The sequence below is a fragment of the Fusarium venenatum genome (assembly GCF_020744135.1).
Source record: "Fusarium venenatum strain MPI-CAGE-CH-0201 chromosome Unknown EDB82scaffold_1, whole genome shotgun sequence".
NCBI lineage: Eukaryota > Fungi > Ascomycota > Sordariomycetes > Hypocreales > Nectriaceae > Fusarium > Fusarium venenatum.
In genome coordinates, this window is record NW_027072129.1 from 6,598,814 (window position 1) to 6,620,975 (window position 22,162).

Sequence of the window (22,162 nt, forward strand, 5' to 3'; positions counted from 1 at the left end):
TACCTACCTAGAGGTGGGCGGGGACAAGAAGTAAGGCGAAATGATTAAGAAATGATGTAATCGACAAAAAAGGCTAAGCAAGGACCCTGACAGGTACGAGTATTTTTGAGACTGGAAGGGTCAGATGTATCTACTAAGGTGGTGAAGTTTTGAAAAGACACAAGAATCTTTGACAGTACTAAATAAAGGAGTATCAATTAGGTAGGAATCAAATAAAATATTTACAGCACAACAGACCCATCAATTCCCCATGATCCTCTCCAGATCCTCGTCCCCAATTGATCATGATTATCTCGGGTTTTCCAGAATGCGACCCCTGCATTTCTCTCTCTCTCTCTCCTGATCCGCTTCTTTTGTCGACCCCGCCAAAATGCAACCTACTAGACTCGCTCGCTAAAATTCTTAGTGTAAACCATCATGTTACGGCGTTGTCACTCGTTCTCCTCGGCTTTACCTCCCACCTAATACAGACCTGATGTGCACATCGAGATCTTTTCTGTTCTCCCATCCCATTTCTATCAAGACAAGCAACCCCCCCTCCTTATTGAGCGTCATCACGACGTCGCACACTAAATACGCATACATGTCTCGACCTCAAGCCTTCGAAATTCCAACCTCATCTGTTCAGCTCAGTTCCTGTTTAGCCTAGACGTAGTCGACTTATTCGGATTCGAGCACCGACCGAAACGCTTAACCGACCATGGCGACAACTCCTCCAACGGCGGCTTCTACCTCCACTGCCGCCCTTCAAGATTCTCAACAACCGACCCCTACGCCATCATCATCTTCAGCTGTTCCTCCTGCCCTTTTAACATCAGCCTCTGAGTCTAGCGATGATGGAATCCATCTAAGTCCGGCTGCAGCTCGTCGATTCGCTCGCCGCAACCTACGCCGCCAATCTCCAACTCCCGACCTTGTTACTAGCCTCGTCAGGCCACCCTCCCCAGATACTTTCTACGTTGGAGCACAGCTCCCTCATCAGGGCAGGCAAGATGTTAGAGGCCGTATCGATTCTTCATACTCTTCAGGTGTATTAATACCGAATGTCAACTCGGACCGGCGGACCGGACCCATGGCTTCTCCTCACCTTTCTTCTCTCGGAATCCCCAAACGCTATGGAGGAAACTGCATCTTTGACATGTACTCTTTAACATACGTCACGGAACCCGACCCAAACTTACTGTGCCCCATTTGCCACGATCCTCTCGTGGATCCCGTTACAACTCCTTGCGACCACACATTCTGCTATCGATGTTTACGGCAAAGCATTGATTCTAGTCCATCAGGGACCGCTTGCCCCATCGACCGGGAACCTCTAGCATGGCCCAATTGCTTCAGCGCGCCACGACTCATCCGAACGCAGCTTAACAACATGAAGGTCAAGTGCCCTTATCACGCACGAGGATGCAAGTCTGAAGTACGCCGAGAGGCTGTCGAGGTACATGCTACTACACAATGCCGTTTCAAGGACTTCACATGTCCCGGCGTTGATTGCGATAAGAGGCTACGATCCAAGCCTACGGACGATATCTGCCCACACAAAGAAGATAAATGCCAGCACTGCAAAGCATCTTTCGACGCTCCCGACTGCGAGCTCCATCTATTATCTTGCCCCATGAGTAAGACTCGATGCGAGACTTGCTGGAAGCTTGTCTATCGCAGTCAGACCAAGGCCCATGATGAGCTGGAATGCGAAGGGGCCATTGTAAACTGTATATATAGCGAGTTTGGTTGCCCAGCTCGTGTCATGCGTGGGCAAATGGATTCACATACCATGGGCTGCGCATTCCACCCAGAAACACCATCGGGAATGATCATCAGATCCCAACGAGAAATCATCCAGTCTTATACCGACTTGGGTCAACAAGTCCAGCAATTACAAAACCGCCAGGACGAGACCAACCAACGCATAACCGAATTCAACTCAACCCTCAGCCGTCGAGGTGTTGGCGAGTCTGTCGTAGGAGACAACCGCACCATTCAGGACCTCGACGCTGGCTTCGAAGAAGTTCACCAGAACTTAACACACCTCGAGGCGCGACAGAGCATGTGGACTATAAATCAAATCATGCCTATTCGCGAAGAGGTGACCGAACTACGAAACAATATCAACATGATCCGAATGCATGTTAACTGGCTCCTGAACCGAAGCCGTGAAGAAGGCCGCATAAGAGCGGCTGCGAGCTCCGGGTCAACGGCGACTCTCCAGAGGGACAGGTCGGTAGAAGGCCCCCGTCTCTCGGAACGTCGTCGCTCAGCTAGTGTCGAGGGGACGGACCTGCCCCGTCTATGACGAGCTGGTCTTTACTATATCGCATATTGTTGTTGTCCCCAGACTTCATTTTGTTGTAATTATATTTCCTTTCTGGCGCATTTACGGTTCATGGGATACCCTAGCATCAACATACAGGCTTGGGTGGAAAATCATTAGCAACTGGTACGGTCAAGCGTTGCGTTGATAGTCAAATTTTATCATAGAATTTTCTAATCAGACAATTTAAGTTTGATATTATCGAGTTGATCGCATTGTCTTGCAGTCATGTATAACTCTATCATTCGCTTCCACCTTTACCGCGAACACTTGATCAAAGAATAGCAAAGCGAATCTCTTGGTTGAAGTGTAAGAAAGACAAACGAATAAAACAGAGTTCTTTCTTAATCAATATATGACCCAATTGAGTGTAATTCTTGAAGTAGCTGTCCGGAGCGCAGCCCACTTATACATGACTGTATCACAACCTACACAGCAAGCCGTTGTCAGTTGCCGTAGCGAGCGGAGTTTAACAAAGTACTGCGGAGTTTGGGTATAGCTAATTGTGTTGACCCAAATCTTTAAGCCAGCTTGCCGGAATTTCCGTTGCATTTCTTTGTCTGATAACATATTCCATATTATACCATTGCCATCAACCGTAAAGAGAACTTCAAATCTTCCAGCACAGGTCCTTCTATTGCAGCCAACCTCTATCGCAGTAACGCCACAGCTGTGTGCAGCCACTAAAGTACAACGTTAACAGGCAGCCTCACCGCCCCACCTCGCCCGCCAAAAGTTAACGCCCAGGGCTCTGTTCTGCCTGGGATTCCCCCACCCTCAGGTCCCCCAAGCTCGGCATCATCCATCTATCTACGTACTTGTGAGGCTTGGGTCCACACCTCATAGATATCCCATCTCCGTCTCAGCCTTGTCATCCATCTCGAACTTCTTGCCTTTGACATCGTTTTACCCTTTTCACTCCTCATTCCATTTCCATCCCATTCTCGACCCGTACACCTCGACAATGGATCCCAACGAGCAACCATCCTGGACGGGAGGCGATGCCCCAGACAAGGAGAAGATGGAGCAGGCAAGTTGCTTTTGGGTGAACTCATGATGGGGAGAGTATGCTGAGCTATGGTTTCTAGATTCGCGCAAGACGTCTCGCTAAGCTGGGTACATCGACGCCCGTGTCTACCAAGTCGGATGAGAATAAGGTTCCCGATTCCGAATCGGCCAACCCTTCGCGAACGTCAACGCCAAAGCCCCAAGCCGATGCCGATTCAAGGCCCAAGATTAATGTAACTTCCTCCGCTCCGGCGGCATCCTCTAGCCAGAACCCTTTCAACAAGCTAGGGGTCAAGACAGAGCCGCCGAAGCCAACAGGTAGCCCCCGTGTGAATCGCAAGAGATTGGCATCTGAGATTGACGACCTTGCTCCAGAGGATCGAGCCTCCCCAAAACCCGTCAACACTCAGCCCGAGTCTGACGTCGATTACGCCGACCGAGTACTTTCACAGATCTTCCGCATCACTGTGAACCCGCACAACATGATCAATAACCATGGTCAACGGCTGTCGTTCCTTCCGAACCTAAACGAAGAGCTGAACGAGTCAGGAGAGTCTCTGAAGCTTTCTCTCAACACACTTGACCAAGCTATCATGGAGATGGCCAGCAGCTATCCCCAGGATAAGCCCCTCATGACTTACTTCCTACCATGCTGGAAGCGTGCTGTAAAAGCGTCTGTCCAGCATAAGGCAACTGAAGGAATTAAATTTGAAGTACATGAAGAGGCAAAGCGTTTGTGTATGAGTGGTTGTCTTTTCGCACTGACTATGCCGGACCTTTACGGGTAAGTGCTCCCATTGCATCGGAACTACAACTCTGACACCCAGGTGCAGGAGACAACCTAACCCCAAGCACGATTCACTCATGCCATATCTCCTGAAAGGCGTGCAGGACGAGGGAGGCCTCTGCTTCACCTTCATTCAGGAGGCTATCAAGCGGTTCGACGATGACGAGGCCATCCCTGCTCTTTTCAACGACGCCATGGTTCAAATAAGCAGCAGGCTAGGTGAAATGACCATGGATCAGGACTACAAGCCGTACATCCAGGCTATGCTGACTTACACGAGGTTCCCGCCTCTGATTGTCAACTTGGCCAAGCACTCTTGCTTCAAGATGGCTCAGTCTGCTTCCGGCATTGAGAGGCATACCATTCTCGGACCTTTCTTCCGAATTTCGCCACTTCAGACTGAGGTGATCAAGAGTTACTTCCCAGGGGCTCGCACTCTAGACAAGAGCAGAGTCGCAACCGCCCAAGACGCACTGCGGATGGTGTTGAGGACACACCAAGACGACCTTTTTGCAATCACAAACGCATTCATTCGGGCAGGTCAGGACACAAGATCCCGAATTCTGGATTGGTTTGCCTACATCATGAACACAAACCACAAGAGGAGGGCAATTCAGGTGGATCCACGCGAGGTTTCTTCTAATGGATTTATGATTAATGTAACCACTATTCTCGACCGATTCTGCGAACCTTTCATGGATATGGATTTCAGTAAGGTCAACAAGATCGATGACAACTATTTCAGGAAGCAACCACGGATAGACATCACAGACGAGACAAAGCTGAACGCCGATCAATCCTACTCAGAATCGTTCTACGAGAACAAACTACCCGGCGAAACCAACTTCATCTCTGAAGCTTTCTTCTTGACTCTGGCGGCCCATCACTATGGAAGTGAAGCCTGCAACTCCCAGTTGAAAAACTTGGACAGGGATATCAAGTATCTGGAGAAGCGAGTTCAGGCTATGGAGGCAGAACGTATCAAGTTCCTTAATGCTCCCGCACAGCTTGAGCAATACGACAAAGCGGTTAAAAGACATGTCGACGTGCTCGAAAAGAGCATCGGCATTAAGCTATCGATAGAGGGTGTCTTGCTCGATGACCGAATGCAGAGCACATCGTTGCGCTTTATGCGAATTGTGGCTGTTTGGCTGCTTCGTTTGGTGACTCGATCAGAGTACAAACCTGGCCAAGAGTCGAAGGAGATACAGTATGTAACTTGATACGAGACGTAGTTGACTTGCTGACACTTTTAGATTGCCCCTTCCCACGGAAAAGTCGGATGTTTTCTCATGTCTCCCCGAATATACACTACAAAACATCGTGGATAACTTCAAATTCATCTTTAGGTCTGTCTCACGCTGCACCAAGAAAGTTCCATAACTAACACACGAATAGATGGCTCCCTAAAATCCTCCCTAGTGCTGTCGGCGACGAAATGATTGCGCTCTGCGTGACATTCCTTCGCTCAACAGAGTACATCAAGAATCCTTATCTCAAGTCTTCACTGGTTTCGCTGCTTTTCTCGGCTACTTGGCCGTTGATGCATCTTAAGCGAGGAGTCTTGGGTGACCAGCTTGTTGGCAGTCAGTTTGCCAATGACCATCTCCTGAAGGGCTTGATGAAGTTTTACATCGAGTGCGAGTCCACGGGTGCTGACTCTGCATTCTACGACAAGTTCAACATCCGATATGAGATCTTCCAGGTCATCAAATGCGTCTGGGTTAATGATCACTACAAGCGACAGCTGACACGAGAGAGCCGGTGCGTAATGCTTAACCTCGCGTATCTGGACAAATCACTAACATCTGCCCAGTGTCAACAAACAATTCTTTGTCCAGTTTGTAAATATGTTGTTGAATGACGCTACATATGTCCTGGACGAAGCCCTTTCCAAATTCCCTAAAATTAGAGCTATCGAGAGAGAGCTCGAGAACCCAGCTCTCAACACCGAGGACCGCCAAAAGAAGGACGAAGAGCTGCAGCAATTGGCCAACCAGGCCACGTCATTCATGCAACTGGCTAATGAGACACTTGAAATGATGAAGCTCTTCACTGACGCCATGAGCGAGGCCTTTACTATGCCTGAGATTGTGTCTCGTCTCGCGAGCATGCTTAACTACAACCTGGAAACACTTGCCGGTAAGAAGGCCGCAGCCGAACTCAGTGTTAGTAACAGGGACAAGTACCACTTCCGCCCTATTCAGATCATCTCGGATATCGTGGACATTTACCTCAATCTCGGTACCTCGTCTGTCTTCATCGACGCCGTAGCTGCGGATGGTCGTTCTTACAAGCCTGAAGTGCTCGAGCGTGTCTCACGCATCCTCACATCAAAGAACCAGAAGGACCCGGCTGTAATTGCTCGCTGGGACAAGCTGAAAGTCAAGTTTGAGGAGGCAAAGACAATTCTAGATCAGGCCGAACTGGACCTTGGTGATATCCCGGCCGAGTTCGAGGATCCCATCATGGGAGACCTCATGAAGGATCCTGTCCTGCTGCCCAGCAAGCACATTGTTGACCGATCCACCATTGTTCAGCATTTACTGAGCGATCCCAAAGACCCTTTCACCCGACAGGCTATGACAATCGATGATGCTATTCCACAAACGGAGCTCAAGGAGAAGATTGAGCAATGGCGTGAGGAGCGGGTACAGGCTGCCAAAGACAAGCTTAAGAGCGAAGCCATGGATACTACCGAAGGCTAGGGATTTATCCAGCCTTTTACTTTTTCGGAAGAAAAAAAGGATCTGGTTTGTTAGATGTGCTCGGCGGCTGTGTCTGATATAGCGAGGTGGCGCACTTGTACTTTGGCTTGTTTACAGCAGGTTTACGGAGGACTGCTAGACAAGAGAGTCGGGGGAATCCACATCAGACAACAGATCAGACACAATAGCAAGCTGCAAACCAAGAGTTGTAGCATATTTCCTTTTAGATGATCAAGGTTTTCCCGTTAATATCAGCAAGTCTTATCAATATACTCATGCAAACCGGGGTATCTCCACCACCTCCCATATCCCCTATTCCCAACGCCTTGACTTGATGTATGTCGAACTATGCATCCAAATCCTTGTACTCCTCGAGAACCTGTTCAAGCTCCTTTAGAATCGCCTTCTTGCGCTCCTCAGAGCACCAGCTCTCTTCGACGGCACCACGAACAATCCACGCCCAGTCCTTGACAGAAAGGTTGAAGGTGTCCTGGACACGACAGTACACCTCCTGAACGTAAGCACCAAAATAAGCAGGGTCATCACTGTTGACGCTGAACAGAACCCCGGCGTCAAGGAACTTGCGAACAGGGGCATCGGCTAACTCGGGAAGGTTGCAGAGTGCGACATTGGACCAGGGGCAGAAAGTTAAAAGGGTACGGTTGGCCGCCAGTCTCTTGAGAAGTTCAGGATCCTGCGCAGCTGCGAGTCCGTGGTCAATACGCGAGACTTTGAGATGCTCGAGCGATGCGGTAATAAACGAAGGGGGTGCTTCCTCGCCGGCATGGGTGGTGAGGTGAGTACCGGTCTTCGCTACACGGGCATACACCTCGGTGAATAGCTCGGGAGGGAAAGCCTTTTCGCTGGATACCATACCGAAACCTGTCAGAGTACCGTCGTTGAAGTGTCCGCGGTCAAGCAGAGTGTCAACGAGAGCATGAGACTCGGGGACAGGGAGGTGGCGAAGGATGCAGACGATGAGCTCGACAGTGATGCCCAGATCCTTCTGGGCACGTTGCTTGGCGGCAGTGAGACCTGCAACGACGGTGTCGTAGCTGACACCCCGGGCAATATGTGCCTGGGGATCAAAGAAGATCTCAGCATGTCGGACATTCTCACTCGCTGCTCTCTGGAAGTACTGGTAGGCCAAAGTTTCGAAGTCGTTTTCGGTGATGAGCACACTCATTCCGAGGTAGTAGTAGTGCAGGAAATCATCCAGGCATGTGAATCGCCCATAGCGCTCCCGCAGCTTGTCAGCGGACTCGTATACGGGGTCGTTTGGAAGCTCGATGCCGTTCTTCTCAGCGAGAGAGAAGAGGAGCTCTGGCTCGAGAGTTCCTTCAATGTGAAGATGCTGTTCGACTTTTGGCAGAGCTTGGAGGAAGCTGTGAACCCGAGACTTGCACATGTTGATTATTTGGCTAATATCTTTAGACTAATGTTAACTGAGAAGATGAGTTTTATCACATATAAGCAAAATCACTTGAAGAGTGATTGCCTTAATAGACGTTTATTAATACGGGGAAAGAATTTGCGCTGATTTAGGTATTGATAAGAAATCTGGTCCAATAGAAAACGGTCATAATTGCGGGAGCGCCCGGTCCCGTCCGTTATAAACTTGTAATCATATTCAAGGTTTAAGCAGTCAAATAGAGGTTTACAGGTATTATATGCATGTCCATTGTATAGAGTTTTGTAAATACGGTGCATGATGTATATTGATTGACTTGGCAACAGAAATAGGGTATGTATATTACTTGGCAGGCTCGGCCTGTCAGTGTCAGGCCTAGGTCAATGGAACCTGTCAGCGAACGACCTTGTCATTGTGGCTTGAATTGAGGAGCTGAGAAGCAGTACCGAAATCCTCTGTCTCCGGGCCTCTTGACGCTTAACACTTGACTTTTGATAGACTCGCCCACTGATCATCACAGCAAGTGCTGACTACGGGTACTAGACCCGACTTAGTATTCAATTAGTACATGTGCTAAGCTGGATGGATGATGGGCCACATGCGAAAACTGGCTGAACTGAATCACTCTCGGTACAATCCACGACCTAGGACTTTTCCAAGATTTCCCTCATTTCCTTTTCCTTCTCCTCCTTCTAGCCACTTGGAACCGTCTACGGCTTATCCTGTCACGCCCGGGGTCTGATGTTGGTTCAGGGACAAGGAATGAAGCTTCCGTTCCGATTCCCGCGTCAAAAGCAAAGAAATCTCTCTCAACATCAAGTAGAAATAAACTTACAGGTACGAATACAGTACTTGGGTTGGTTGTATTGAATCCACACCTCAGCATTTTCGAAATGACAAGGAAGAGTTCCAAGATGTACTCCCCTCGAGTTAATTATGTCTTCCCTCGCTCTCTGTTCCGTGATATTGTGAGGGCAACTCTTCGTCCCCCTTGGCTCTTCATGCGTGTTTGCTAACTTGAATTGGTATTTGCCTCAGTTTTGAACAGAGCGATTAAAACCGTATCGTGAGCGACTCATGCAGGTACAGTACATCTGGTCTCAACCCGGTTACTGCCCGATGCAGCGACACGAATCGGAACGGTTCCCATGATATATATAACACCTGTGCACGATAGATCACGACGTCTCAGCACATTGTTACATGGCATGAACGTGTGGTTTCTTCAGCTCCCTGCTCAGGTAGCTAGGAATATCTTTCCTTTGCGACTGGATATTCGGATTGGCGGTGAAATATCGATGGAGTGTTGCCTGTCAATGTGTAAATGGCCGGCTCCCCGTCTAGTGAGGATACATGGTTCAGTTTCAGACACTGCGGGGATTTAATCATATTAGTGCCCCTGTAGTGAATCAGAAGAACGAGATGCGTGCCAGTACTGGTAGTGTTCCGACAAGCAGACCCTGGAATGTCGCTCCAGTTGCGCTATCAAGCATTGTTGGCTGCAGCTGATCGCCAACCCACCGTGTGCGGTATGCCGATTGTATCACACTCTGCTCCATCCCAACAAACGTTCGTCTCATGAGCGTGCTAGTAACATCAACTACCTTAGCAGTTGCAAGAATGCAGCAATTGGCAACCTTGACTCGTCAGAAGTGATAAACGAAAAAACAGTCAAATCTGTCGGATAGACTGATAATCAAGAATTCCACTTTGGTGACTAGCCGCGAAACAGGCTGGTGGCGCCATTCCGCTCGGTAGCTAATACCATTGGTAGACGTGCAGCGGAGCATGGGCAACCCGTTGCTAGTTATATTTTAGCTTATACTACTCCTGTTCTTGGGCGCTTCTTCGTCAATGAAAACTGGACTAACATAGTCGGTCTTCACATCGAATTCCCTTAGCTATCTGTCGACAAAGATTTGTTCTTGGCCGAAACCAAGTGATAGTCGCTTTGCTTTCCTCATGTAGCTCTAGTCAAGCACGATGGAGCTGATCCTGAAGCGCCTGGGCCATGTGGAACAGGGTACGTAAGCTTCCGGGGCCATACGGGAAGAGGGCGTTGAGTTGAGAATAAGCCTGTTCGCCGAACAAGTGGAGTGAAGGGGTGAAGCATCCCAGTCACGGACGGCTAGAATGTCTCAAGAACCGACTAGTAAGCAAACATCCAGCGGAGTAGTCACGAGTTAATTAGACCAGCTCTTGATCGGCACTTGAACCAGGCAAATATGTTGATAGGATAACAGTTGGGTGCTGGGCCTGGTTGAGAGATGCGGAAAATTGTTCAGGACAAATGCGGATTGCTACAGAGTATCCTCTTGTAGATTCGTCCCGAGCGATCAAAAGCAGCTAGTTTCTGTCAAGTTCGTGGCGTTCCTACGTTAGGCTTGGTTGAAATTGACATTGCGGCTGATGTGCCGCACATCTGTCTAAATGCCTATCCAAAATAGCAACCAATTGTATCCGTACTAACATGCATATTCCATATGCACACTCCCAAGTTCTCTGTGTCTTGTGCAGACCAGGATTTAACAACAAGGGGAAGTGTATACAAACAAACGCGGCTGGTTTTCGATGACAATATTTATATATTCCACCAACGGATGATGGTATTTGTTGGTCCGAAAACCAGGTTGCTGGATAATAACGTCCACTGTTGTGAGGTCTTGTGGCTGCACTGGTATGACAAGATGCGGGTCGTGCTTGAATCAAGATAACGCGACCAATCTTGCCAGCCCGGTTCTCCACGGGTATGTGGTGCAAGGTGCAACAGATTCGCTTCCAATCATTGGCTTACTCGATCATGATTGTCGCTTTGTCTCTCCGGCGCGTCTCTAATAGGAAAGGTGAAGTGCTGAGACCAGCAGAAGCAATTCGAGAATAGGATCAAGGCACAAATGGGATTGTGTGTAGTGTGTCTATCCCTTCTCTTTGCGTCCCGTAGTAAGCAGCGGCAAGGTAAGCGGTTGGCGGCCTAGACAAGTCAGCAATGACGGATGGATGCAACCGAATTTGAACTTGGTGGGTTCCAATCATTTGTAAACCCTGACGAAAGGCCCACAAGGCCCAGCATCGGAGCCAATGCCGAGAAGACTTTTTTCTATTGTTCTCGAAGACGAATAGACTTTCGTCATCAACAATTACAGTAGGATGGATCGACATCCAGATCCCCCATAAAAAAAATTAGGTAAATGATCTGATTAGAGCTAGAAATGGTGCCGAGCTTGTAAGTATACTATCGTCAAATTCTGTACCAGACAGGTACTGCTTGGGGTGACGTGCATTGGCTCGATACTCGAGAGCGAGTCGCGAGGCACATACGTAACATGACCCGTAAACGAGTGACGGGCCGATGAAACGGAGGCTTGATTTTGAGCCGTGGCCTTGGGCGTGTTTGATCGTCATCTGTCTGTTCTCAGGTGGCTGTTATTAACAGGGCACCTAACTAATAAGATGCCCCAACCCGATAGATCATAGACGAGCTCAGGGCAGGCAAAACCCTACGTAGGTACTTCGTACCTAGTCCGGGACCCAAGTCAGACGGAGAAATGAAAGAACAAGACAAACCCTCAGAGTGGTGGAGTTGATAAGTAATCGGACGAGAAATGCTGAACAATGACATGTAGTTATCTGTGTGAGGTTTTCCCGACATAGGCACCGTACCTGCCTACACCTACCTACCCTGGCACCATGGATGTCGGCAAGTGCTGAAGACAGGTCTTGGTGGGGGCCACTTGAAAGGAAGGAGCCAATCTCGAACTCTATCTACCTAACTCTTGGGTATCGTAGTGGTTTACTTGGGCAAGATGAACCTCACAAGCGGAATTAGCAATCAATGGAGAAGGTAATGTTCAGAGATGTTCTTTCCGTGGGGATTCGCACTAAGACGAAGTCATGTAGGAGCCCGTTGTACGATAATGGACAGTAGAGACCCCTGCTGCCCTGTAAGTAATGGAACCAACAGGTAAATTTAACCTTGTCTAAGGCCTGCCTTGTCTGCACTAACCTGAGGCTCGCCTAACTGGAATCGGTACCTACCTTTACACCACCCCGCCAATCTTTGGTTCTTCTCAACTCCTATTTGTGACATCGTACTGTACATACGTACAACAAAACATGCTTCTAATTCCGTGCTTCAGCTTCAGTTCCGTCTCTGCCTGCTACTCGCGTATGTATATTTCCGCCGTACCTGTATCAGTAGTGTAGTACAGTATGGTGGTGGCTAATGTTAGTTATCTTTTGTCCCGCCTAACATGAACCGTCCGCGTCCAAGATCGTAGCCCCCCTGCCTACTCCAAAAGACAACTTGACAACTCACAGCAACCCCCTTCTACGGTAGTCAGCATCCGAAACCTCAACCCGCCAGCTCGAATCTCAGCCCACACGGCCCCCAAGACCCCCGCCCCCTCGATCTTGACAAGGGCCACACATCCACCGCCAAGGAGTAAATGGAAATTGGGAAGACATCCTTCTGCCTCCATCCCCTAATTCGCAATGATACGACCACGATACCAAGCATTGGACGACATGCTAAAACTTGCATACAACTACAAGAAAGGCTTAGTCTGAGCCAAAGCTCCTTAACCTCTATGCTAGCCTGACAAAATACGCATCATGATACTGGGTATATTTCACCAAGTCGGCCCCACTGCCTCCGCTGACGGGCTTTCTGTTCCCACTTCTTTACCGGCCGTTAAGAACGCCGTAACGGAGTGTGTCAGTTCCTTCAAAACGAAGCGCCCCTGCCGTCCCCCCCAAAAAAACAGTGAATTCGTCTTATAGTCCATAACCATGTTGTCGGTTCTCTACGCCGCCAGGACCGACTTGCATGCGAATCAGGCACATACATGGCTGGAAGATTCGTCTCGTCTCAACTCTATATTGATACAAGCAACTGCGGTTTCGGCGTTCTGCAATGTACCGAATGTTGCAGGGGCAGTATATTTCATTTGACTCGCTGAGCAGTTCCAAGAAGAAAATATGCCATGCGAACCTGCTGCATCAGTTGTTCCTCATCCTGCGCCTTCATTGTATGCCCCTGCCTTCCGTTACATACAAGGCGGGTCATGGTGCGCGTATGTATGTGCATACGATTTTGCGGTCTCGTGAGGGTTTTCTCCAATTCTCAGATATCTTGGACAGTGCAGGCATTCCGAACCAAGGGCTGTATCTAGCGGCCTAGGTAGACTATGATGATCTGGTACGAAGTGTTTTAATTTAATCCTCATTCCTTGTACTGACCAAATAGCTAGATTCTGTTCTGTCTGTCCATACCCAAGGCCCGGGCGCGCCATCCGCCCAACCCTTCCCTTCCCGGCGGTTCATTCGGCTCTAGCCCGAATCCCCACTGCGACCCTGACTGGGGATTCGTCATCCGCTTCCCACCCACGGCGACGGATATAACCGTCCCATTGGCGAACACCTGGACAAGGTGGCACCCTCGGAAACCACCAAGGCCGAATCCATGCCCTCCGGCAGGCCGTGTGTCCAACGGCAGCTTGCAGTTTTCCAAATTGGCGACCATATGGCTACCTGTACAGTCCATCAGCTCGGCGCAAACCCTCAAATCGGCCAAGGGCCATTATAATCAGCATTTTAGAACTGCAACGTGAGGGCAATTAGCTCCCGTCCGCATCACTGGTGCTATCCCTGACCTTGAGTTATCGACTGCTGACGCCACATATCTGGCATGACAACCATGAATAAGGAGTCAGTGAGGTTGAAGCTGACCAGTCCTCGTTGAGCCCCACAAGTCAAGCAGCCAGATAGTAGCATCGGATACTACTGAACCATGCTGTTCGCACAGACAATACGTTTCAGTTCTGAGACTACACCCTGATGTGTATTGTCGGATGCAAACATGTCACTATGGATGCCATGTTAATTATTCCGGCCATCAACCTACAAGCCGAACTGTCAGTTCAATGGCAAGCTGTTGAATCCCAATGCTGATTGCCATTGATACGGACCCCCAATGGCCTTTCGTACCCAAAACGCAGCCAACACAGCACACGAGACTGATGTTTTGGATTCGGCGAATTTTCCATGTCCTGGGACGAATACATGCTACCCAACTAACTGTAACAAGGCACGCCGATCTAGGCGCGGGGGTAACACATGGCATCGCGGGTAGCAAAATACAAAGATGGCCGAATATCGACCGGCTCGCTGTGCATAGCATTTTCGGAAGTACCAGTCTTTTTCTGGCGATCAAGCTGCCGAGAAAACCTAGGTTCGTAGTAACATGTCGGTCAGCATAGCGCTAGAAAATGGCCCAGTAAATAACACTGGCCTCTGCGTTCTGTTCCAATCATATAGCAAAGTCGATCATGGTCCTTAAAGAACTGTCAGCAGTCAATAGCTGAGCCATGCAGTCGCTAAATATGCCTAGATCGCATCACGGGTCTGACTTCTGGCACCCGAAGGTGGCAGAATAGACTGGGAAACAAGCACTTTTCTTGTTGGACCGATGGATAGGTCCAGGATCCAGGATTATGACTGGCAACATATGTATTCCAGGATGCCAGTCTCCGCTTGAAACACATTAGCGGCCATGGCTGATCTCTCAACAGCCCTGCTCAGCCAAGTTGTTTAGGGTCCGGCCACCCCTCCCCCCCAATTTGCTATCGCCTGGCCCAGATAATATTTCCGAATCTGCGTTAACGCGCGGAGAGCCCCGGATCACGGACCAGCGCCACTAACACGGTGCTGCTGCTGTGCCCAGCTGGTAACGAGCAACGATATACCTACTTGCAGGCGCCTCTTCTTTCTAACGGTACATTTTCTCTCTTCTAAGCCTAGTTGTCGTGAGCCAAACTTAACGACGTCAGCTCTGGCCTCGTGGCCTCGCCTTTTCTTTTCTTCTTCTTCGCAGGTCCTTCCAGAACAACCGACTTCCGGATCTTTAAGGCTACGACTTGACTTCGTCACTCGTTCTAACTCTCCTCAAGTGCGCCCAGCCTCAGATACGCTTGCTTGTCACTGGAAATCTACACTCGAGTATACGCCCGTGGAGAGGTGCTACCGAGTACTACGTTTGGGATTTAACTTGGCTATTGTCCAAGGCTTGTGGTTTGGGAAACCTGCGATCTGTTCCTAGTGTTGAACAAGGTGATGAGCCGAACAACCACTTCGGAGAAGAACGGTATCGGGTTACACAGCCTTGCAACATTCGAGATATCCATTTCCCAGAGACGGATTCATACTGCTTATCACAACAAGAGACCGGCGGCAGAGTTTGGAAGTTCCGTTGCAGGGTTGATTGACAAACAATAGTGCATCCCAGCCTTTTCTTTCCGAGCAAGGCGAGAAGCGGGAGTTTGCCCGCTCTGTACTTGACGACTTGCGGCTTTTGTTCAACGGAGTCTCCTTTATGCTCGTTGACCGACGCCCCCCTAACGTCCTTTCCGTTGGGGGACCCTTTGAGGCTTCCTCGACCAATCCCATTAGAGGTGGGGTACCGAGAGGGTTATCAGCTATGTCAACACCACAGAACGTCTATACTCGCTCGCCCAATCCCTCAAACAGGTCCTACGATTCCTCATCAGTCTCTTCCGCAACCTCGCCCAAGTCTTTGTCCCAGTTCGCGCCAGGGGCCATGAATACCAACCAACGTTTAAATGTACCGGCAACGCCCCAACCCATCGGCATCCCTCCTTTGCCCCCAGTCAGCCAGGGCTTCCAACCTTATGGTCCAATGAATACATCATCGTCTCTTGGCCATGAATCACTCGCCTCGAATGAATCGGTCACCAGTACACCAGGCCCGTCAAATGCTCAGCTAGCAGGACTACCCGGTTCTCAAGGGCAAAAGAGAGCCTATCGCCAGAGAAGGAAGGACCCAAGCTGCGATGCTTGTCGTGAAAGAAAGGTGAAGTGTGATGCAACAGAGACAACAAGTTGCTCCGAGTGCTCCAGCCGTAACGTCAAATGCCAATTCACAAAAGAGACGAACCGGCGCATGTCATCCATTAAACAGGTGCAGGATCTGGAAAAGCAAATGGAACGGGTGAAAAGAGAAAACAGTGGATTGCGGCGCATGCTTCAGGATCGAGAAGGGCCAATGGAACTCGACGCTGAAGGAGGTAATGAGAACGCCTTTAACTTACCAGCCATTGGATCCGAACCGAAACGACGAAAGCGAGCGGCCCCTGGACAAGGACCTGATCTATCTAGAGCAAGATCTAACATACGGGACTTTTCGAGAGGTATTTGGAAAGTTCCGGCCCAATACCGTGAACGTGCACCCGTCTTTTTCGACCCTCAAAGGCCAGAGTTACCGGCAAGGCATTTGGTTGATCAGTTATTGCACGCCTACTACACATCTTCTCATTCCATGTTCCCGATCATACACTTCCCTACCTTTCGAGCATCTGTCAACGACCTTTACAACAATAACGGTGTCACTCGAGCGTCTCCAGCCTGGCTTTCGTTGTTCTTTGCGGTACTTGCGACAGGAAGTCTATTCAGCCAAACGTCAAACTCTCAGCCGAATTCGTTTTACGAACCAGCCGAATTTCTTGAGACAGCCAACAAGATGCTCGATCCCTGGGCAGACGACGTCACGTTAGACCACGCGAGGTCACTAACTTTAGTATCACTCTGCCTGAACGAGATGAATCTTAAGTCAGCGGCCTGGACATGGCTAGGAAGAGCTATACGTGTTTCCCAAGACCTGGGATTGCATATTGAGTCAGGACCGTGGCCCGTCATTGAAGGAGAGATGCGGCGTAGAACCTGGTGGATGATCTATATACTAGACAGGACCCTGGCAACTGAGCTTTGTCGGCCAGTCTCCATTAGCGACAATGATTGCGATGTATCGTTGCCAGCCGGGGTTGACGACCAGTTCATCCATGATGGAGGAATGATGGTACCTACAGGAGCGGAACCTTTGACACATTCTCTACTCGCTGTCATCCATGTCGTGCGATCGTATTCATCGCTTATGGACGCTCTATCGCCCGGTGCTTTGACCACAGCCCATCTTTCGAGTCTCGACACTCATTTCAAGAAGTGCCTGAATACCTTTCCTCCAGCTTGCGATCCGTCAAGCACTGTGCCGCTCGCGCCTCACTTCCTCGCGCCTCTAGCATATCTTTTTCATGCTCGATTGCTACTGCATAGGCATCACCTTCATCCCGAGTACCCCCTCGAGGCCCGTATGGCATCCCTCGAAAGCTGCACGCATGTTTCTCTTGAAACATCATCCCTTCTCCATCGATCTAACCCGGCCCTCTTGGCAGACGGTGCAACTTCCTTGTTGACCACTCACATCTTCCGCTGTGCACTTTTTCTTCTTCTCACAGGTTACTTGGATCACGCACTATCAGCTGTGAGAGCACTGGCCTCCATTGACCGACGAAGGGATGTCACGATGGCTTGTGGAAGATATTTGTCGTTTTTCGTTGCCACCTTGACGACGAAGCGCGTTGAGTACACGAACTACTTGGCAAGGGCTGCTCCGCCGGCGTACAGTTCTTCGAGGCCATCGATCGATCAAACGGCCCTCCTTCAGATGCTTTCGCGTGACGAAGACCTGTTAGCGTACGCGACTGCTGATCTTCAAGCTTCACCTGATGCTTCATGGCTTTGGACTGGCGCAGAGCGTGAGATACCGTTGCCTCAAGCAACTTCGCCATTCCATTATTCGACTGCAGCATCAAGTAGCGGACTGTTCAGCCCCGAGGCCCGTACAGGTCTGAAAGAAGCCGAGAGCAAAGAATGGGGTGGCTGGGGAAGACTTGAGACCGCTGTACGTGGGTTGGAGGTTATACCAGCCACGACACTGACACCTTCGAGTGCGACTTGGACGCTACCTCCTCCTATCAAGAGCGAAACACCTGGCCCAGGGGTGGAACTCCCAAGGTTGGGTGACGTCCCTCGTTTCAGCTCCGAGATGCCAAAGTTGGGAGAGTCTAGCAGAGTGATGAGCCCTGCTACAGGCGGTAGCAGGACGCCAAGCGGAAGTGCACCCAACCCAGCGACGAGCAAAGAACGATTAAGCATTGCCAACATCATTTAGGGAGCTTGGCAGCAGGTGTCACGAAGCGAATTATTAATGTTTAGTTATGAGACGTGTCTTCCTCGTTTAGTGCTGGAAGCTGGCTCTTTCGGAAAGAAAAAGTTAAGGGAGCAAGGCGCATACATATATAATTTGCTTTTTTGTTTTGGGTGCATTGTGTTTTCGTCAAGGCGTCTCGATATATTGTTATGTACAGCTTCTTACAAGCAGCATCACTTGAGGAATATCCATACGAAGATACCACGTGTTGCATGAGACGGGTACAGGATTTTGCATAGCATCTAGGCGAACTTGGCGTTGGGCAGGGACCCATAGATCTTTATCCCTTTTCGTAAGGGTTATAATGGAAACAAGACTTGACCGTTTGTGTGCGAGACAAGTTTCAGCTTGGTCATATCTATCAAAAGAGTCTTAGTAGCGGGCTATTGCTCTACGAAGCACTGATGAATTTCTCCGTTGACGCTGTATACACGTTTAGAGTACAGTTTCCTTACTTAATCTCATTTCAGCGGCTCTCTCGAGTAAACTCTCTCTCATATCACCCCCGTCATCCATGTACTCTGCGAGTTCCAGAGCTTTCATAACCCATTGTTGGCATAGCCCTTCGTCACCCCTCCCAGAGATATCAACGGCATGGTTGAAAGTTGCTGCGACGATGTAGTCCAAGTCATCTGCAGGGAAAGGAGTTTGTACCTATCTCACGATGTTAGCTTGGGGAAACATACTGCCAGAAGAATGTTGGTGATGAAGGGGCTCACTAACTTGGCTTCCTTCTCGTGCGAGCTTGACTGCTTGTTCGACGACTTGCAAGGCCAAACCACCGTCCAGGGGCAAAATAGCCTTGAATAAGCAGCGTATGTACTTTGCCAGTCGTGTGTTGTCGAAACCTTCTAGCAGGTATATTTCGTTGATAATAAGACGCATTGCTCCGTACACAACTGGAGGTATTAGCTTTTATGATTGAGCTGTTAAATATCAGTTAATGCTTACCATTACCCGGAGCTTCACTTCTCAACAGGCAGTCTGCCATAGCTTTGTACAGTGACTCATCTTTGCAGACTGTTGCCTTTCTGATGATTTCGCTCGAATCGTCCCACTGCTTCAGAGAGACGGCACTCTCGAAATCAAATACAAAGAGTGTTGACATCTTAGCCAGCAGGTCTGGGTAAATACCAGACTGTGGGTCATTCCGGACATGATCACTGAAGAATGCGTCAAACTCTGAAATGTGAGATCTTGCTTCAAGATACCACTGGAGTTGCTCATCTACTTTGTCCTCGGTACGTGCTTGCGAGATCAGTGCTGCTGCCATGACAAAATGACAACGGGCCGTCATAAGTCCTATACCAGAAACATCTTCCGATGGGAGATCAGGAGGGTAGCAGGCTGCGAAGATGAGGCAGACGCGAAAGATACGAACCAGATGCCACGGCTCCCAAACATGGCACTTCATTACACCAATGTTGTAGGCATTTTTCCGAAACCAGTGTAACTCTGGAACTGTGAAGAGTTTGGCACCTTCTTTGTCTATTGGGCCCAGCTTTGCGTGCTCAGCGGCTACTCGTATTAGTAGGTTTTCAAGACTTTATAGCAAAACGCACCTCTCTCAAACATGCAACAAGTATCTTCTGTGAGCTCAGGAACCCCATCCATATGTTCATCCTGCGGGGTATCGATCAGGTGTATCAGTCGTATCGTACATCTGAATATCGAAGGTAGATTCGCAGTTGAAGAGCCTTCCATATCAAATGTTTCGACCGCTGCTTTCAGAGTCTCCAGTGTCATTAGCCTGTCGCCGGCGTTCTGTGCATCCCTGACACAGGCATATATAATATCTTGACATTGGGATTTGTCTGGCATCTTACTCAGAACCTCGATACATTGATGTCCTGTTTCATAATTCCAGCTCATTAGAGCCACCTTGAACATGAGATATCTCGTAAGAGGTTCGTCCTGGATACTCGTTGGCATGGAATTGAAAGCAGTGTATGCAGAATCTGCATCCTCACATAAGATCGCACAGCGCATCATTCTTCGGCCGAACTTTCCCTGAGTGGCTTCGCAGCTATGAGAAAAAATAGGATGAAGCGCTGTTTGACACCAGAGTTGACATTCTTCGTACTGCTTTTTGGCATAGTTTGCATCGAGCCTCTTCCAAATGAGCTTCTGCATGTCAGTAACAAGCAAGAGTGTAGAGAAATCATTAAATGACTTGCCGAAAGCGCAGCAGTTGAAGCCTCGACATTACACTGACCAATCTCTTGAGTGAGTTGATCCAGAAGTCGGACCAAATCCCCCACTCCCGTGGACGTATCTGCTTCCATTGTGCCCATCCAAACACGTCGGACTACAGCTTTCCCTACCCAATTCATATTACCACATGGTATCAGCTTCTTGGCTATCAGCTCTTCCATCAAACCTACTGCCAACCGAGGTCCCCTTGTGCGCAATTCTTCAATACCATGTAGCAGAAATCCGAGCCCAGGATCCGAAAGAGTAAGCGATCGGATCATACGCCGTAGAATGCTCGCGTATGCATCGGCATCAAAAAGCTCCCTAGGAAAACATTGGAGAATTTCCAGTTTCCAATGGAGAACAATTGGTTTGTCTCCTATCTCGGATTCCACTTGCGACACTAGATTGTCCGCCTCTTCTAAATGCTCCTCGGAATCTATAGCAAGCAATGTTTGAATGAGTTCGTGATGGATGGACATTCGAAGTTCGAGTCCTTCCGTCGATAGTCTTTCCAGCTCCTGTGTTTTAATGATTTTGAGCGCTCGTCGCAGCCATTTCAAAGCCATGCCGTAATCCTCCTTTGACAAGAGCTCGCTTCCAATGCAGTGAAAAGTATCGGCCAGCCTTTCGGCAGAAGATGAATCAACATGTTGTAGGAGATTATCCGCTTTTGCGTACATATGCTCGGCAACATCCAGACAGCCTTGTTTCCACGACTTGACGGATTAGCAAGTCATTGCAGTGTAACGTTCTGAACTTACCAGGGCGCACCGCATCGCAAAGTATTCCGCCTCAATCCGTTGTATATGATCTTGGTCCTCTGTAGTTATATCATCCGCCATCTTTAGTCGGTCGATGTAGTCGGTAGCCTTGGTCATGCTCAAAAGCGCGCCATCAAGGTCGGATGATTCAACGCAAACTCTAGCTAGCGCAAGTGACAACTCAATCATACTTGCAATCTCTTCGACGCGGCCTCCCTCCTTATCGTTCCGAGTTTCTTTTGCTAAAGCATGGATAAGAAAGGCCAGAACACGTGCGCGCGCTTGTAGTTGGATCCTTGAGGACGATGACAGAATGCCGTCCTTTTTTCTTCTCTCTTTGATACACTCGTTCCATAGTCTCCTGCCAACATCTCTCAATTCTTCTGCAATACCGGTTGGCGGTACTGCTCGTTTCTCAGTCAAAGCACTGGCCGAGGATATATGGTGATTCAGATCGGAAAGAATCACCTCGCTCGAGTTTGAGTCACGGGAGGTCGGTAATTTGGAAAGAAGATCTGTAGCAAACTCTGCACGAGGGGATTCAGTCAGTAGGCTCAACCCTCGAACATGTTCTTGTTACCTATAATCCCCTCAAGCTTCCTGATCTGGCCTGTGGTGAATACGTTAGCCGGCGCCATGTTGGGTATAGATAGAGCAAAGTATGTGCTTCATGTGGCCAAGTATTGACTTGTAAAACACAATGAGATTTAAAGAGTGGAAGGATGAGTTGTCAAGACGCTCACGTTGATATGATTTTGGTTCCTACCTAACAAGTCATGTGAATCTGGCGCAGAACACATTGGTAGGGCAGGAGCATAGGGGACGCTCCTTCCATTTATGACTGCCACCCACCCCCTCTCGCCAGGCCTAAAAGGGGCCATCGACAGCATCAACATGTCACAAACTTCTCTCGAGCAATT

General features: G+C 49.2%; 6 protein-coding genes across 6 annotated transcripts; 4 read left to right on the forward strand and 2 right to left on the reverse strand.

Moving 5' to 3' along the window:
• Window positions 1-700: 700 nt before the first annotated feature.
• EDB82DRAFT_471700 (uncharacterized protein) lies at window positions 701-2,293 on the forward strand (the record flags this gene model as incomplete). The annotated part of the gene is made up of 1 exon (XM_025729922.1): window positions 701-2,293. The coding sequence occupies one exon, from the start codon at window positions 701-703 to the stop codon at window positions 2,291-2,293; it is 1,593 nt and encodes a 530-aa protein (XP_025589099.1).
• A 579-nt stretch (window positions 2,294-2,872) lies between these two features.
• On the forward strand, window positions 2,873-6,987 carry EDB82DRAFT_63950 (ubiquitin elongating factor core-domain-containing protein). The gene is made up of 6 exons (XM_065610024.1): window positions 2,873-3,341; window positions 3,400-4,103; window positions 4,153-5,316; window positions 5,363-5,455; window positions 5,505-5,870; window positions 5,923-6,987. Exons 1-6 carry the CDS (start codon window positions 3,276-3,278, stop codon window positions 6,812-6,814), a joined length of 3,285 nt encoding a protein of 1,094 aa, XP_065465696.1. The 5' UTR covers window positions 2,873-3,275; the 3' UTR covers window positions 6,815-6,987.
• On the reverse strand, window positions 6,988-8,425 carry EDB82DRAFT_63948 (adenine deaminase). The gene has a single exon (XM_025729919.2). The coding sequence runs from the start codon at window positions 8,220-8,222 to the stop codon at window positions 7,161-7,163; it is 1,062 nt and encodes a 353-aa protein (XP_025589097.1). The 5' UTR covers window positions 8,223-8,425; the 3' UTR covers window positions 6,988-7,160.
• A 4,777-nt stretch (window positions 8,426-13,202) lies between these two features.
• On the forward strand, window positions 13,203-13,834 carry EDB82DRAFT_471703 (uncharacterized protein; the record flags this gene model as incomplete). The annotated part of the gene is made up of 2 exons (XM_065607967.1): window positions 13,203-13,301; window positions 13,475-13,834. The coding sequence occupies 2 exons, from the start codon at window positions 13,203-13,205 to the stop codon at window positions 13,832-13,834; spliced, it is 459 nt and encodes a 152-aa protein (XP_065465697.1).
• A 1,865-nt stretch (window positions 13,835-15,699) lies between these two features.
• EDB82DRAFT_424510 (fungal-specific transcription factor domain-containing protein) lies at window positions 15,700-18,246 on the forward strand (the record flags this gene model as incomplete). The annotated part of the gene is made up of 1 exon (XM_025729917.1): window positions 15,700-18,246. One exon carries the CDS (start codon window positions 15,700-15,702, stop codon window positions 18,244-18,246), a length of 2,547 nt encoding a protein of 848 aa, XP_025589095.1.
• Window positions 18,247-18,629: 383 nt separating this feature from the next.
• On the reverse strand, window positions 18,630-22,059 carry EDB82DRAFT_488476 (meiosis protein SPO22/ZIP4 like-domain-containing protein). Its single transcript, XM_065608333.1, has 7 exons — window positions 21,823-22,059; window positions 21,243-21,769; window positions 20,463-21,197; window positions 19,848-20,409; window positions 19,237-19,803; window positions 19,009-19,184; window positions 18,630-18,939 (listed from the first exon to the last, which is right to left on the reverse strand). The coding sequence occupies exons 1-7, from the start codon at window positions 21,878-21,880 to the stop codon at window positions 18,721-18,723; spliced, it is 2,844 nt and encodes a 947-aa protein (XP_065465698.1). The 5' UTR covers window positions 21,881-22,059; the 3' UTR covers window positions 18,630-18,720.
• Window positions 22,060-22,162: the final 103 nt, after the last annotated feature.

What these genes read in the sequence shown, in the direction of transcription:
- EDB82DRAFT_63950 (XM_065610024.1), top strand. Translation starts at nt 3,276, where the DNA reads ATGGATCCCAACGAGCAACCATCCTGGACGGGAGGCGATGCCCCAGAC. An exon ending in ACTATGCCGGACCTTTACGG is followed by an intron (nt 4,104 to 4,152) that starts GTAAGTGCTCCC and finishes ACCCAGGTGCAG; the next exon opens with GAGACAACCTAACCCCAAGC. An exon ending in AACTTCAAATTCATCTTTAG is followed by an intron (nt 5,456 to 5,504) that starts GTCTGTCTCACG and finishes ACACACGAATAG; the next exon opens with ATGGCTCCCTAAAATCCTCC.
- EDB82DRAFT_488476 (XM_065608333.1), bottom strand. Translation starts at nt 21,880, where the DNA reads ATGGCGCCGGCTAACGTATTCACCACAGGCCAGATCAGGAAGCTTGAG. An exon ending in AAGTGAAGCTCCGGGTAATG is followed by an intron (nt 19,185 to 19,236) that starts GTAAGCATTAAC and finishes TAATACCTCCAG; the next exon opens with TTGTGTACGGAGCAATGCGT. An exon ending in TCGCACGAGAAGGAAGCCAA is followed by an intron (nt 18,940 to 19,008) that starts GTTAGTGAGCCC and finishes ATCGTGAGATAG; the next exon opens with GTACAAACTCCTTTCCCTGC.
- EDB82DRAFT_63948 (XM_025729919.2), bottom strand. Translation starts at nt 8,222, where the DNA reads ATGTGCAAGTCTCGGGTTCACAGCTTCCTCCAAGCTCTGCCAAAAGTC.